Consider the following 16979-nt stretch of genomic DNA (forward strand, 5'->3'; position numbering starts at 1 on the left):
GAAGGTACACAAGATCGTTTTTATGTAGACTCCTGTAAGTGCCTTTCAGCAGGGCCAAGGCAAGGGCCAATCCCCGACACCACCCTAAAACTCCCCACCGTGAATGTCACCTCAAGCCCAGTGAGCCGTTGACATGGGTGGAGGGGGCTCCCAGGGGCCCCAGGGGCCATTCTGGAATCTGTTTCTCCCCTTCTCCAAACTATTTACCTTTCTTGAAAAGGGAATTTCAAAGCCATTCACAAGCCCTCAGGTTGCTTTGAAATACAGCTCATCCTTAGTTTTGCAAAGGGTAATTGTGGAGGAGAGACCAACAGGATACTCTAGAAGCACAAAATAGAATTTGTCTGACAGAACAAAGATGTTTTGGGCAAAACCAAAAGATGGGACTGGGGTGTTTAATCCCAGTCCTTTCTCAGAGCAGCCCGGATATGATTTGGGACGCATCCTCTATTGTTAGCAGAGTGACAGACTCTCCCAGGATCCGGTGTTCTTGGAAGCACTCTTTTGATGATCACCCACATCTCACAGTGCCTTTCCTGGTGCTCGCGGTGAGTGGTGCTGTTCTCATCGTCCTGCCTGAACTCTGCTTCCTAACAGTTTCTCCTTGGGCTCCTCCCTCACATGCTCCATCAGCAGGAATACAGGGCAACGCAGACCAGTTTCCATGTCAGCCTCGGCAAAGCTTAATTACGAAGATAAACCTGCCGTAGAAAACAATCACGTAATGCATTCTCGAACGAAACAGGAGTAACTGTGGATTATCTGTGCCCCAGCTTCCTTTTGTGCAATATTGGAGAGTTTATGTCTTGTTGTTTTTGGATAATCTCCCGTCCAAGAATGGCACCGAGCTTGGCCCTATTTATCTTACCACCTCACCCAGTAATTGTAGCAAAAGTTAAACTTTAAGCACTATCAGCCTGTCTTGAACTCAGACGCCAGTGGCACATAATTCGTGGGGCTGCCTTGAAGGGAAGTTAGTTAACACTGCACGGTGACTGGTACGCTGCTTATTTTGGGTTTTTTTTGTTTTGTTTTTTTAATCTAAGTATCGAGCTGATTCATTTGATGTGTTGTGAAGGAGGTACAGATCCCTCCGTCTCGTACGATCGAATATTTACTGGCAGGAAAGTTCCTCCCGAGAAGCTCCCCATCAAGGCAGAGCAAGACTCAAGTCTTCCCGGTCCTTGACCATCTCTGGGCGTGGTTTAGCTCTGATCCCATAGACACGGGCAGCCTTCAGCGCATCTGCGGAATGGCGTGACTTTGCAGGTTGAATTTGGGTGAATCAATCCCAGCTACCCAGCGAGAACAAGGAGTGTGCTGATGCAGTGAGGCACACAGGATTAGTGAAGAATGAAGGCGCATTCAGGAGAAGGGTTAGCCCTCAAGTTTGGCTAAGAGCAGAGGTTGGCAGACTATTGGCGGATGGGCCAGATCTGGCCCGCGGCCTGTCTTTTATGACTCCAAGCTCAGAATGGTTTTTATATTTTTAAAAAGTTGTAAACAAGAAGAAGAACGTGCAACGGAGACAGAATGTGGCCCACAAAGCTTATGTGTTTACTCTCTAGCCCTTTTCAGAGAAAGATTGCCAACGCCTGGCTCAGGTTGTTTCACTCTTTTGGAGAATATGGACTCTCTCCTAGTCCTGGGGTCCCCAAACCCTCTGATTCTTTGACGAAATAGTCTTGCTCGAGCTCTTACCTGAAGAGCCTGCCAGCCGCATTATTCCAGCAGAAGGCTTCCAATTGTTTTTAAGGTCTAAGAGTCTTTTCATAGTGTCTGGGGGGGTGCCGAGACTGGGGGAAGTATTAGACTTTAGTTTTTAATACTTTGCCCCTGATTTTCTTTTTGGCGGATTTTATTCATTTGTTTGTTTTGTTTGTTAAAACGTGGAATCACTCTTTGAAACGTGTGCAGAGTTTGGGAAGGAAGGAGAATTGACTCCGTCACCAGAAATGACATGACAATCATTGTGTTACCTGACACGTACATCGCCAAGACTTCCAGGCCATTTTCATCATATTCGGTGAACCACATTTCAGCCCCTCTGAACAATTGTTGCCAGTGTCATAGAGTTTCTTCTAAACTCTACCATAAGAGCTTATTATATAGTACCTCCTTTTCTTGGGATAGGGGAGAGATGGTTTTATTTATCTTGACATCTCTACGCAGCGTTACCGATGGAATGTTTACACCGTTTAAGAAGTACACACAAATCGTTAACAGGTAGAATAGATGTTAAGACATTCTTTTTTTTTTATCACCGGAGGTCACAACTGCTCAAAACGCTCCATCCTAGCACATGCGTTGATAATCGTACGCGCTGTTTGTATCCATACAGATGTTATCAACATCTTAAGGGTGTAGACATTTTATGGTGCATTCTGTATATTCTAAAGAGCACTTTGAAAAGAGAAAGACTCAAGTCAGGTGAGGAAACCAAGAAAAGACTCAGGGCATGCCTCTGTGCTTCCTTCAGGCTGCTGTCAGAGAGGTCCGCGTGAGGGTGATAGTCTGGAGTAGCCCCCCGCTGCCCGCGCTACAGACCAAAGCCCACGCGTGATGCTTTTTCGTGGCGTTCCTTTCTCCACTCAAGGCGGGCCCCTAACCTCCCTCCTTGCAGTTTCCACGTGACTGTTCCTTCTTTTTATTGCATTCCCTCCAGTGGGCCATTTCTACCACGTCCCATCTTTTTTGCCCCTCCACTGGCAGGTGTACGGACTGGTGTGGCACTGGAGGATGATGGCAGGCGGTTTAACTTGGAAGTGTCCTGCCACAGGCTCAGTGTCTGTCCCTGCCGCAGTGACAGACGGAGAGACATGCTTTCCTTTTGCCACTTTTTCCGACGATCCCTGCCGCTCTTTCAGGCTGGCCTGGAGAAACCTGGGGGCCCTGGTGTCCATCCCCGCCCCCACCCCTCGCGCATTAACATGACATTGCATGGCGAGCACAGAACTGGAGCGGCTCCCACCAGCTGAAACCTCTGATCCCAAGCCCACCAGAGAGTTTGGCTTTTGGATTTTGGCAAGAAGGCCTGTTGCCCATCAGGTCAGCATGAATAAAGATTTCTTTCTTCCTTTCTTTTTTAAAGTCAAGCACCAACTGACACTGCCCCCAAAGCTCCCTTTCTGAAGACGGTTTAACCCTTTCTCCCAAGTACAATTTTTTGTGTTCAGAACGCGTGGGATTTGGTTTTACTTTTTGCCTGGGAGACAACCAAGAAACCTACTGTCCATAAAATCTGAAAGCCACATCAATTCTAAGCCATCTTATCATTTTTAAAGTATGTTTGTCCAGCTTTGCAGTAGGAACAAGCAGACTGTTTGAAGGCCACATACTTTTCAAACCTTGGTTGCAACACGTTTGCCCCGTTTTGAAACTGTCTTTATCTAGCCGAGAAAACGAAAATCTATTTGACAAAGTGGCACTCTGGCCAGTTTATCTTGCAATATGGCTTTAGCTCACTGAGTCTATTGATTTCCTTAAATTAATGTTTACAGAATGCTACTGAATTTTGCTCAACAGAACATTGTTCTTTTGAAGGTTTGTAAAAAAAAAAATATGATACAGACTGTTACTGCTATGTGTTCCTTTGCTTAGAGGAAACATGGGGGGGGGTGTTTTTGTTTTATTGTTTTTTGGGTTTTTTTTTTTTTAAGGACAGCCTTGAACTATAGCCACTTCCTATAAGCATTTACTCTTCACATATTTAAGTAGCAAAACATGTTACTAGGAAGTGAGCCCACTCGTAGGCCTAAAACTGCATGATCACGCTGATCCAATCCTGTTAAGTTCCCTGAAAGATGAACGCCACTTGGAACATCAGAGTGAAAGAGACTTTAGTCTGAAGCCTGGTTGCTGCCATAGAACCTTCCTTTGCCTCATCAGGTATAACCCGGCAGACGTAGGCAAGTGGCTTCTCGACCAGTGCTCCCCAGATAATGCCAGGCCTTCCAAACATAGGTGTGAGCAACCTCATAAAATTTAAACACCGCGTAGCCATTTGGTGGGAACTCTAAATACGACACCTTGTTCTTTGACCGCGGTGCTCAGTGATTAATTAAGGTACAAAACCTAATCTCTAGAGACGATTTAAAACCTGGCCTTCCCAGGGAAGCACCCAGGGCCCTGCAGCTCCTGATAGGGACTCAAGTCACAATCGTGACATGACTGGAATAAAACTTAGGAAATGCAGAGCAACTTTGTCAACTTGTTGACTCAGCCAGTAAAATTACTCAAGCAAACATCCTCAAGGCATCTTTCAAAATACTGCTTTGCGCACATTTATTAATCACAGTGGAACTCTTCCCAGTTATTGGATTCTTCCTTAAAGGTTCGAAGCACCACTTTATATCTGCGTGGTATTTTATGCTCTCCAAAGCACATTCGTGTTTGCTTTCCTACCTAATGCTTCCCCACCACGACAGGGCTTTGGGACACAATCCCACAACGCACCCTGGGCAGCATCCTGCACCCTGTCTGCCTTCAGGCCCAGTTAGTCCCCGGTCATACACACAGGATAAACGCGTGCATGACTGCAGGGGAGACCCTTAGTAACAGTGTCCTGTAACCGCATTTCAAAGCTCCGGGTTTCCTCCTCTGCCTCTGACAGAAAAATTCAGTACGAACAAGACAGCGGAGAGGAGCAGCCATAACGTATCTGTTCTTGCCTTTTCATCTGATAATCTCTGTGAGGAGTAACTAAAGCATCTGAGTTTATCCATTTAAGTCCACTCTGTCTGCAGTTTAAGTCCCCAGCTTGTGCCACTGCCGTCAGGAGCTATGTCTCTCCTTGATCAATATTTACTTAACAAACAGCGGGGATGGGAGAGTTTGTTTAGAGGAATCATGTGCACACCAGGGTGAATGAATGCTCGGGAAAGTACTTCAACTTTGTCTTCTTTCCTAGGACCTGTGTGTGTGTGTGTGTGTGTGTGTGTGTGTGCGTGCGTGTCTGTGTGTGTGTGCACATGTGCGTGTGTGTGCAGAGACCCTTTCTCTTTGTAGCTTCTCCAAAGACACTTAGAAGTCATCTAGAAAATGCCTCGCTGTGTATGATTAGTGTATTGTTTTATACTATAAGAGAACTCATGATGTAAATCCCAGCCCGAAGTTCGATTTTCCTTTTGTGCTCCTACCCAGGTTAAACATTTTGGAAAGGCTCTTGGGATGAACTAGATACACAAGCATCTTCCTTTGACCCCTTTGATAAGTGGGAGGGAAGAAAATGCAGATGGAAACAGTGAAAGGGGTTTGACCAGGCAACTCTATGTATTTCTGATGGCATTACTTTTTTTTTTTTTTAAGTTTTGTACAAAGCCCAAGGAGAAAAGTGGCTCTCCAGATTTCCAAAGCTGCTTACCCAGCTTTTGGAATTAGATGTGTCTAACGCTAATAACAAGTATGAATACTGCGGTGTTCAAGTGTAGAGAGCACTATTCTTTCAACTTCACTGAAACAATTGCTTGAAGGCTCAAGTCAGTGTCTTCAATGCGGTTGACTTGGAGGCATCTGGGTCTAGTTTGAGGGGTTTTGTTTCTGTGCGGGTAGAGGCTGGGGGAGTTATTTATTTATTTGATTTTGTGAATTGGAGTTGTAAAGCCATCTGAAATATTCATGCAGAATTGTCTGAGAAGCCCGTTTCTGTTTTATTTACTGCACAGTAGAACAGCCACAGTGGATTAGTTCTACAATACCCGTAACAAAAGCCCAACAGCTGATGCATGTGATGTTAGGAGGTGACAAAACAGTTAAAGTATGCTGCTGGCTACAGGCAAGCAGTCAGCAGATGCAGACAAAAGGGTTTGTGACAAGAATAACTCTCTCTCCAAGGCGAGCAGTGAAGAGTATCCAAAATACCAGTACCCTTTTCTCCTTGACATTGTCTTCTTACAGTCAGCATTTTATTGCCCTTTTATAGTATTAAAAAAAAAAAATGGAGGAGGAAGAAGAAAGAAAACCCACACACAAACTAATTCACCAAAATACTAGCCAGGATTTTACTTTTCCATCCCTTAAATACTCCTGCCCATGCATAGGTTTCCTTTTACATTTCCCAGTCAGAGTAAGTTGGGGGGAAAAAAAAAACTAGTTGAAAAGATGATCTCCCTTGATAAGATTGTGATCTATTGATAACCTTGATAAGCCATTTGAGCCTTTGGCCATGGGGGAGGGGCTGGGGAGAGAGCACCATGCCTGGTTTGTTTTCTGTCCGTTTCAGCGCAGATCATCTCACTGCTGAAATTAGGCCAGTGGACCGATTTTTAAAGGGGATCGAGGATGGAGAGGCATCCGTGGGGAGCTGTGCGAGGGACCAGGCTCAGGTCCCCTGCAGAAGGCCAAGGGATGAGCTTGGGGATATTTCAGAGGTGTGAAAAATCAGCTTCTCTCGTCTCCAGAAAATAAGAGAGGCTGTCTTCTTTTTAACCTTTGTAATTCCCTTTCTATTCTCTGTGACATTCATTCAGCTGCCAAGAGCGTTTGGCAAGGTTTGGGCCAGCGAGCACACTTGCAGTGACCACTAACCTTGGTATGTCCTGACACTTATGATGAGTGTCTGCAGGACACAGAAGGCAGGCAGCCTGCTCTGTCAGGCTTTTATTATGTACTGCAGAGGCTAGGGACAGTCAGTTTAATAAAACAAATCATCCTTGAAGGTAAAGCAACTGGGAAGAGGAGGAGGAAGACAGGGGGAAAATGTGTCTTTGCCACTCACTCTGAGAAAGGAAAAAAACAAAACAAAACAACCACCACCACCCAGCAAAACAGCCGTTCACCCAACATACCGTGCGTGCGCGTGAGTGCGTGGGCCTGGGTGCGTGTGTGCGCGCACGCGCAACCCGGGCACAGCTGGAGCAGGTTGGAAAACATCCTCCCGATTTCCCCATTTCATCAAAGCCCATAAGGCCCTTGTTTGCTCTGAGGAGACTCAAGTACAAACAATTGTGATGAAATTGGTAGATGCTGGTAGCCAGCCCCCTTCAAATTTTTAAGTGCCTTCAAGTACCTCCTCGCAATTATATTCTCCTCCAAATATCAAGGCAAGGAGAGGCAAGACCATTTGGGGTGAGGTTCCTATATTGGGATGCCTTTGTATCAGGCAAACTTTCCATTCTCCTCTCCTGAAGAACACTCGGCACCAGCAGCTCTCACAATAGCCTCGGAGTTGCAGCCAGAGTCTTTGGAAGCCTTTTGTTTTTCCCCTGTGGCATGTCCAAAGGCATGGCCTTCCCTCCCCCCTCCCAGCAGCCTGCATTGTCTTGCATTCCAGGGGCTTGATTGACTGTTACCACCTGATGCTGAGGAGAGACTCTGGGGTTCATTCTGCAGATTGTTGGGTTCTATTAAAAGAAACCTAGATAAGGGATTACTTGTCACTAAGGGATTTTCTGCAGATGTTTGTTAGTGATTGGAAATCCATTAGGTGTGAAGAGGTACAGAAAAATATGGCAACATCATTCTCCTAAGCCCGAATTCTAAGATAGTCGCCCCCCCCCCAAGTCAGAAAGGACCCCCCTCTTACTCTGTTAAATGGAGCTGGGGAAAGTTTTGAAGCAGAAAGGTAAAGGTCTCTTCTCTCATGGGTGGTATTTCTACCTGTGGATGGAACTCCTTGACCACTCTCTCAAAAGATCAGTTGTTACTCATCAGTTTACCTCTCTGGAGCCACCAAAAAAGATTCATTGCTCTAGTATTAGAGGATTTCTCATTATCAACTGCTTTAAACCAGCCCAATCCGTTGTAGGAGTTATTGCTTCAAAGTAAGCACTAAATTAGCAAACCATTCCATTTGTTCCAAAAGTATTCATCCCTTCTCAAACATAAACTAATAACCCAAGTCTCCCCCTGGGAATCCTTTGTACCATTCACATTTATTTTGAAGTTACCAGCTCTTCGTGATTTTTCTCAGTCACAGATCCACAGCTTGTCAAGGTTTTGATGCCTCATCTAAATAGAAGTTACTGAAAAGGCATTAAGCAGGAGCCAGCATGGTTTAATGATAAGACACCTGGACATGTTATTTCACATGAGTCTCCTCTCATAATTTAGTCATCTTGTAGAGTCTCGTTTCTTTGTCTAGAAAATGAGTTTTGAGATCTAGTCCAACTCTTTAAATGCTATCTTTCTTCATTGTTATTTTAAAACTTCTTTTTTTTTTAAATATTGAGGGAGAAGGTAAGTGTGACTCTAGAGTAATATGGATTAAAGTAGAAGGCAAGTTCTCAATATGAAAGACTAAGCATTATGGGGGAGACAAACAATAGAAACCATGGCTCTTTATCTAAAGACATCTTGCGATAAATTCATTACTTAAACAACACAAGGCGTAAATACAAAAGATGGGAGAGGACAGCCCAAGATGGCTACCAAAAGAAATGAATGTTTCAAACAAGATAAAAACCCACTAAAAACCATTAACAAGCATGGCGGATGATAACGATAGGGTGGAATCCACGTGCTCCCCCAGAGAAGTTCCTTCGATTTGTTCTCAGGCAAACCCTAGAACTACGCTTCCCTCCCTCCTGTAGTGCTGATGCTGTTCTAGATGTATCTCTGTCCTCTGACGGTCTCCAGCAATACCTCTTGGCCCCCGGTGCCCCAGCCCTCCTGTGGGGCCCTTGGTGTGGAGGGGCTTCTGGCCTTCTCTGACTTCATCTGTAAAGGACATACCCACTGTCCTTTACAGCTCTCATGCTATGCTGAGTCTCCCAAGTGTTGGAGGAACATAGATCTTTGTCATGCCTCTGTTGCCAATGGCCGGGAAAACCACGCTTCTTGAAATGTTTATTTTAATAAATGCCTATGATTATGTTTCTGTAGCATTTGGCTAACAGCTCCCAAACCAAGTAGTTAGAGTGTGTAGTTGTACTGCCTCACCGTTCTCCAGCCAAATTCCCTCCCTCAGAAATGCCCATCTGATAAAATGTGAAGGATTATCTTTGAGGGAAGAGAGGAGAGTACTCCAAAAGGCTGCCTAATGACCTTTTATTTAGTGCGAGGTGAGTTGGAGAGCTAATCTCTCCTCCAGGCTCTTCCTGTTCCACAAATACAAATGTATCTTCGGGGGTTTGGGGGAGAAATCGCCAACGTTCTCTAGAAAATCCAGATGAATTCTCATCGGGTAATGGCCATTGGGGTGTATGAGTTTGCCCATCCATGGAGCACAGGGCGGTATTTGGATGATCTGGGGGGAGCTATGTCCTGAGAAACTGGCCAGTGTGTATGTCTTTGGAAGGGGATACTCAAAATTTTCACTTTTTCTAGACTCCGATAGACCCCAGATGGGGTCCCTTCTTTTTCTGGGGAATTACTAGTTTTCTTTACAGAAGACGAGTGACTGACCACTGGAAGGAGTGAACTTCTTTGTCCAATTTTAAATGTATCAAACGGGGATGCCTGGTGATCATTTTCGTTATCTTTAATAGTTACTCTCATTTTAAAATGGTCTATTGTACAAATTGAGAAAAGGTGGGGAGGAAGAGATCATATATGTTCAACATGACACTACCTCCCTTGGACTTTGGTTAAGAGGCATACGTGAACTGAGATGAAAATCTTTCACTTCTTACGTATGTGTGGACAGACTTGTCCACACATACAACTACAGTGCATTTACTTCCTCATATATCTGCTCTTGCTATTAAATAAAACATTACTAACGTATAAGTACCCCCACTAAAAGAAATCTACTGAGTGTCAGTGTGTACTTGGAAAATTATGAGTTCACCAAATGGTTCTGCAAATCCTTTATCTTGGTGTGGATGCTTTACCTTGAGTAACTGACAAAGAATACTAAGTACATCAATAGCTACCGTTTTCTTGGACAAGAGGTCAGACTATTAAATAAACAATTAAGAACACGGGCACACACACCCATGCACATTTCTACTAAGTTACTCTGGAAGAAAAGGATAAACAAATAGGGGTTCTGAAAAGAACATTTGGAGAATGTTTATCTTAGAGTATAAGGGCTTTGAAAAATTACCTTGATCTCTCTGAGCCTCAGTTTTCTCCACTGTAAAAAAAGAGGATAATGACACCTTATAGAGATGTTGGGAGAATTGAATGGCATCATTCACACTCAGTACACAACACAGCGCCTGACACGTAATGAGCACCCCAAAAATGTTAGCTTTCGTTACTATTATCAGCTGCATAAATCACTGTTGTGGGACAATTCTAATCTCAAAGTAAAGTACTTTCTGATGTAGAATTTTAGGAGTCACTAAAACTTTGTATTTGGAGATTCAGCGTTAGTGTCATTATCTCATTCCTTTCTGTATGCAGAGTACTTTGTGATGTATATTGCTCTCATATCCAATTCAGCAGGTGAGTCAATAACCCTCCACTTATGCAGGAAACAAATTCTAGGTTTTCTTCCTTTGCGGGGGGGGGGGGGGTTCGTTTCTATCAAAGGCCAATTATTTCTTACCCTGCTTTTGGGAACACGTTTTGTTTTCACAATGGGAATCAAAGAGAAATAGGATTGAAGTTCTGAAAGATTAGCTGGAAACTTGCACCTGGAATACACCTGTTTACGAAGTGGGGAATCCCAACAGTGCGTGTCCCCTTTTCTCACCCAGATATTCAGAAGGGGACCCTAGTTTTTCAGTATGTCTGCGTGGATCTTTTGCACGAGTCCCTTTCTAAAACTTCGCAAAGCTGTCAACCCCACATTACAATGCTACTATATATAACAAATTTACATAAGAGAATAGAGGCCGGCCATTTTTAGCAAATGCAGGTGCCGTGTAAGCCCCTTCCTGAAAGAAAGAACTTAGCTCAGTTTCCTTTGAAGAACTGGAGACTTGAAACTGAAAACTTTATTAATGCCATTGTCTCCTTGTATCAGCAGGTTCCAGAGAGATTCCTGGAAGTTGCGCAGATCACATTACGAGAGTTTTTCAATGCCATTATCGCAGGCAAAGATGTTGATCCTTCCTGGAAGAAGGCCATATACAAGGTCATCTGCAAGCTGGATAGTGAAGTCCCCGAGATTTTCAAATCCCCGAACTGCCTACAAGAGCTGCTTCATGAGTAGAAATTTCAACAACTCTTTTCGAATGTATGAATAGTAGCAGTCCCCTTTGGATGTCCACGTTGTACGTGTCTAGATTTTGATTTCATATATATGTGTATGGGAGGCATGGATGTGTTATGAAATCAGCTGGTAATTCCCCCTTATCATCTTTCGCTCATTTCCTTTCGTTTTCCATTGCAAGGGGATGGTTATTTTTCCTTCTGTCTTTAGTTTACTTTTGCCCAAAGCCCTTAACATTTGGAGACTTAAAAATAGGGTTAATTTTCAGGGAAAAAGAATGTTGATGTGTGTAAAATCTATATTAGCAAGGAAAGGCATTTCAAAGGTGCCTCTGCTCGATTGATGGTTTATCACAAATGGCAGTTGGTGGAGGGAGGCCCGTGACACAGGACCGCTCTCCAAACGGTGGGGTGTCTCTTGTTTTTACTGCTAAGAAGGCCAGAAAACTCAACGAGACCACTACATAAACTTAAATATTTTGTTTGGTTGGAACTCCATACGTAGCTTTTTATCACACGTTGAAAAACAATGCCAGCGGCAGGTAAACAGCTCACTTTTCAAAAGTTACCCCGAAAGGCCAAATTTCAAAAAGGAAAATAATCACTATCAAGCTTTTCCAAGGAAAAGCGGCAAAGAGCCCAAGCTAGGGCCAGTTTCTTACGGAGGCAAAGCAGTTTTACACAAAACTGACTCTTTCATAATGAGACTAGGAATTTGTACACGGTGTTCAAATTACCTCTCTAAATTTTACAGCAGGCTCTTCATCATCAGCGAGTATATATCATTCTTCATAGAGAAAAAAAACCCTAGAGCATCATTTTCTATTGTCTCACTTCAGATATTAAGAGGCGCATACGTTTCAAATGTACTCTTTGCTCAACTTCGTTGATGTGCTTCGAAGGATTATAATTTCTGCTGAATATTTGACACGCTTTTCAAGAAAACACTATTTTCTGAATACCTTTCTATAGCAAGGAATAAAGGACATCCCAAGTTGACCCGTACAATTCCTGCCTGCATTAGAACCTCGTTGGCTGACTTGATCTTCACCTCTGGAGAGGAGCACGTGTGAGAATGACCCATTTTCATATACAATTCCACAGTACCCTGATGGATCTTCAGAGCGGTGACAGTCTAATTAAGTGTTTCTTCATTTTAGGTACAACATTTTAAAGCAACTGATAAAGTCTCTTCTAATTCAGAAGCTAGTACTGACCAAAATGTGCGAACAGTGTATGGATGGCATAGGAAGGTTTGGGGTTAACCCAAAAGACACAATTTCAGCATACATAAGAAAGCTAGCTGCTATTTTATGCTTTCTTCAATGGTTCTCCTCTTTTTCCTTTTTCAGTTTTTTTCCAGTTTTTCAAAGGTGTACAGTGTCCCATGCTTGCTTTTAAAAAGTCGTATGGCATTCACGCTTGTTTTTTCAGATGGGTTTTGTGTACAGATGCAGTAAGAATTCCTTGTTCATCCTAACAGGCTTTTCTAAGCCCCCCTCCCCGCCCCCCCTCCGTAAGTCATTTGATACGCACTTAAAATGACACAGGAACAAACCTGGTATTTAGATTATAGAGAACACAAATACCATTTTTCCTTAATTTTTATAAAAACCACCTTTGACTTTGGAGAAATGCAGGTTGGCCCATGTGACTAACTAGCTGACCCAATCGCCGCAATTTAACATCATTTATAAATTCTGCTGATGGACAGGAATGTATGGAGGCAATTATTGTCAGCACAAAGCCTTAAAACCTGCTGACTTTAAATTAAACGGCACAGTCCTATGATGCCCCTGCATCATTCAGGAGGCTAACAGGCTCACACAGTGTGGACAGAGTGCAGCAAACACAGGCAGGAGCGCCCCTGGCTTCACTCTGCACCCCACAGCCAAATGCATCATCCGACTCGTGTCCCCCTACATAACGCACACAGAGCCATCAGATCCAATTTGTTCTTGTTCCGGCTTTGCCTGGGGGTGGAAAAAAAAAACGTGTTCGGATAATCATTACATTGGAATAAAATGCAAACCAAAAAAAAAAAAAAAAAAGAAAGAAAATCGAATCGGCACAAAGTAGGGAAGCAATCTCAACTTGTGGTCACACTCTTTTGCCTTCCTTCATGTGAAAGAGTATGAATTCATTGTTCACGTCATTACACACCCGGGTCTTTGCTGTTCCATGTAATTCGTATCAACATTGTGTTGCCATTCGCAAGGTAGAAGGCAAAACCATAGGGTATTCACCTATGTAGACAGATTGCGAGTATCTTCTGATCTGGGGCAAATTCGGTATTGATTCCAGACTTATTTGGATCTTTCGTATTATTTTCCCCTGCCTTTCTAATTTAAATAGACAAATTAAGCAAAAGTGTGTGTTCACAACCAATGTTGATTGTGCTTATCTATGATAACATCCGCTCAATGTTCACTGAGGCGTAGAAATTATTTCAGAGTAGAAATTCCTTGAGGATAAACTCATCTCTCTGTTCTGAAAACAGAACTCGATCACTTTTGTTTTTAGGTGGTTTTTCCTCTTTTACGATCGTAAAATCTTGTGCCTCCCAGTGCATTGGAAAGTGACAAAAGCCTGTCTCTCAAAACTCCTATTGAACAATTTTGGGGTTTTTCTTTTCTGTTTTTGTTTTTGTTTGTTTGTTTGTTTTAAATCACCATCTTTCAAATCTCAGCTCAACTCTCACCAAGTGAAAAAAAATTGGCTACTTGGGAGAAAGTTAACTTTCTACGAAGGTGGGAGGGTGAAGGATGAGGGACAGTTTACATAGGAAAAAAAGTCTAAAGTGCATGTTGAAATACCACATTTCCAGTTATTTTCTGCTAACCCGAAATTATTTTTGCATATACACTTGAGGTTATAGTCTGTGCCTAGACCTAAAATGCACCAGCGGGGGGATTTTTAAAAATCCTTCAAAAATACCAGTTTTTTCCCACAAGTACAATTGTTCTTGTGCCTTCTGTGGCTTTGGATTTCATCTTTTTTGACTTTATTTCCAATTACTACAGCTGCAATAAACACTAGATTTTTTTTCTGGCTGTTTGACATAACGTTGATAGCTATGCATATTTTGTGTCTTTTTAAAACAAAGCGGGAGAATACGTTTTTGAAGAAGAGAATTTTTAGAACAGTTTGATACCGCAAATTATTTTTTCTTCAATTGTTTGAGCAGCATCCGAGTTTTGAAAATTCTTGTAGAAGCCAATTTTTTGTAACTGTGGTGCAAATCTTGTGTTTTCTTAGCCTAATGAAAAGTAGTATAGAAGCAATATTTCATACCATGTGCTATATATGTGTGTGCGGGTGGGTAAACGTAAACACACGCACACATATACACACATGTAAAAATATACATATATATATGCGTGTGAGGTGGAAAGCTTACCTTTTCCTATCTAGATTTAAGGACCTATTTTAGACATTTGTTACGTTTTGTGAAAAGAATGTTCTATTTGCAACAACAAAACATTTAATTCTTACTGTATCTCTGGCTGTTTAAGGAGGACGTTTCGCATTAAATGGTAAAACCACTTGGAACATGGTAGGATGTAGTCATTATTTAAGGAAACGTTCACCCACATATTCCTGAAGTTTGCTTTGTGCCTCCGAGTATTATTTAATTAAAGTGTTTTATGTTTGCAGAATCTTTGTTGCTGTGCTAGGGATGTGGGTGAATATCGTTTTTAAAAATTGTAAAAAACAACAAAAAAAGCAAAACAAAAACACTAAAGCAAGAGGGGAACTTTTATAAAGCAATGTAAATATTTAACCTCATGGCTGTGGTTACGTAAGACATGAGATTTTAATAAATAACTACATTCTCACAACATCTGTTGAATTTATTAGGAACACTACAGTGACTGTATAGACAGTTGAAAGCATTCTTGAAAATCCTGCTCTCTACTTTTAAAAGATAACAGTCTCTTTCATCAGATGTCAAGGGCAAGGGTAATGCAGTTTCTGTAAATTTATGAAATTTCTTTTTATGTACATGAAAACAGTAAGTAACCCCCAACACACACACACACACACACACACACACACACACACACACACACAGGTTAATACTAAGTCAGAAAGCTGAAGATGTGGGGGCTTTAAAAATAGGCTGTCCCTCAGAAGCAATCATAAATTCATCAAAGAAAAAGTGGTTTACAGACTCCCTGAAAGCTGTACATGTGAGGACAGAGCAAAATCTCTTTGCCATGTATATTATAGAATATTCATTGGTGTGAATAGTACAAATGTTTCCTTCTGGTACAAAACTCTGTGTTTGCAAATTACAAGAAGCATTGTTTTCAAAAAGCTCCCCTTAAAAGAATGTAACTGATTTATATGAGTAAGCAGTTACCGTATTGCACTTAAATGTGATGTTGAAGGAAATGCAGTTTTGTTTTCTGTCGATCTGTTGGTTGTAAACCATCTTAAAAAACTAAAGCTAAAATGTTCATATTCAGAGCTGGGATCAAAACTGACATTTAACCTTTGCATCTTCTTATAATTATCCTTCTAAGAATATAACAGGATCTGGAAGCCTCTGGACTTTGAGTCATTCAACGGAGCCCTCTCTCAAATCGGATACCCCCCTAAAATGCACAAACGTGAGCGGAAAAGGCAAACAGACTGGCCCTCTTTTGTGAAAATGCATTCATTCTGTATTTTAAAAATATTTGAATCCTCTACGTGGGAGGAAAAGGCATTTTGAAATTGCATATTACCACTTCAAAATTAGAATTAGAACAACAACGTATTTGGGGTTGGTCTCAGAGCTACCTAGAAAAATCCAAGGTCATAGTTTCTCCCAATGTCGTCCCAGCCATTTTTCATATGTATATAGTATAAACCGTGACAAAACACTGCCTTTCTATTATTTAGCAATATGTTGTAAATAGCATTATTAAGCTCTTTTTTTTTTGTAATAAAGACCCTTTGATTTGAATATAGTACAATAACTGAACTGATAAAGTCAATTTTTGATTTTTTTTTTTTAGCTAGAGGCAATTTCAATTGTGGATTTTTGTTGTTGTCTATTGTTCTGAAGACTTTGCATAATTTATTGGTTTAATTTATCCTAATTTATTTGATGAAGGTGTACAATTTTGTATTACCAAGGATGTACTGTAATATTAATTGATATGATAAAAAAATGAGACTCCCTGTCCATATTAAAAAGAAAATAAAAAGGTGCAGTAGACAATTGATTTTAAAGTAAAAGTACAAAAATTTAGTTTGGCAGCTACTAAATTTTAAAACAGAAAAAAGTTGTTGGGGGGTGGGTGGGTAGGGGGTTTTACTTTGTGTGTTTTAAGCTTTTGTATACTCTCCAAACTTTTACCTTTTGCTTTGTACCACTTAAAGGATACAGTAGTCCAATTGCCTTGTGTGCCTTTCATCTTCTCTTAAACTGAATGTATGTGCAGTATATATGCAAGCTTGTGCAAAATAAAATATACATTACAAGCTCAGTGCCGTTTGATTTTTTTTTTAATTTTTTTTATTTTTTTTTTTTGAGAGAGAGATTGACAGAGTGTGAGCAGGGGAGGGGCAGAGAGAGAGGGAGACGCAGAATCCGAAGCAGGCTCCAGGCTCTGAGCTGTCAGCACAGAACCTGATGCGGGGCTCGAACCCACAAACCACGAGATCGTGACCTGAGCCGAAGTCGGATGCTCAACCAACTGAGCCACCCAGGCACCCCTGATTTGGTTTTTAAACATGTGACATTTAACTTTTGGACCTGCGTCTCATTGGAGGACGACAGGCAAGTTGTGACTAATATCAATTATGGAGCTTTGCTTTCGTTAAAATGCTTAATTACACAAGCCTCACATGAATGCACACGACTCCTAGCAATGATTTTTTGACTTGAGACTATTGTAGTAATTGATTAGATCTCTTTTTAAATCTATCTATTCTCACAGATTTAA

At 41.8% G+C, this 16979-nt stretch overlaps 1 protein-coding gene across 8 annotated transcripts in view; it reads left to right on the forward strand.

Moving 5' to 3' along the window:
* The window catches only part of PROX1 (prospero homeobox 1), a 52886-nt gene extending 36366 nt beyond the window's left edge, over nucleotides 1-16520 (forward strand). For 7 of the 8 annotated variants that reach the window (XM_086693620.1, XM_086693613.1, XM_086693614.1 and 4 more), the window contains one exon: nucleotides 10853-16520. In XM_086693620.1, coding sequence (XP_086549746.1) covers nucleotides 10853-11041 — 189 coding nt within the window. In that variant the 3' untranslated portion in view covers nucleotides 11042-16520. The remainder of the gene's footprint in view (nucleotides 1-10852) is intronic. The other variant, XM_086693619.1, reaches the window with a different exon arrangement.
* The last annotated feature ends 459 nt before the right edge of the window (nucleotides 16521-16979 follow it).

The sequence above is a fragment of the Puma concolor genome, chromosome E4 (genome assembly GCF_028749965.1).
Source record: "Puma concolor isolate L17-30 chromosome E4, mPumCon1.1.hap2, whole genome shotgun sequence".
Taxonomy (NCBI): Eukaryota; Metazoa; Chordata; class Mammalia; order Carnivora; family Felidae; genus Puma; species Puma concolor.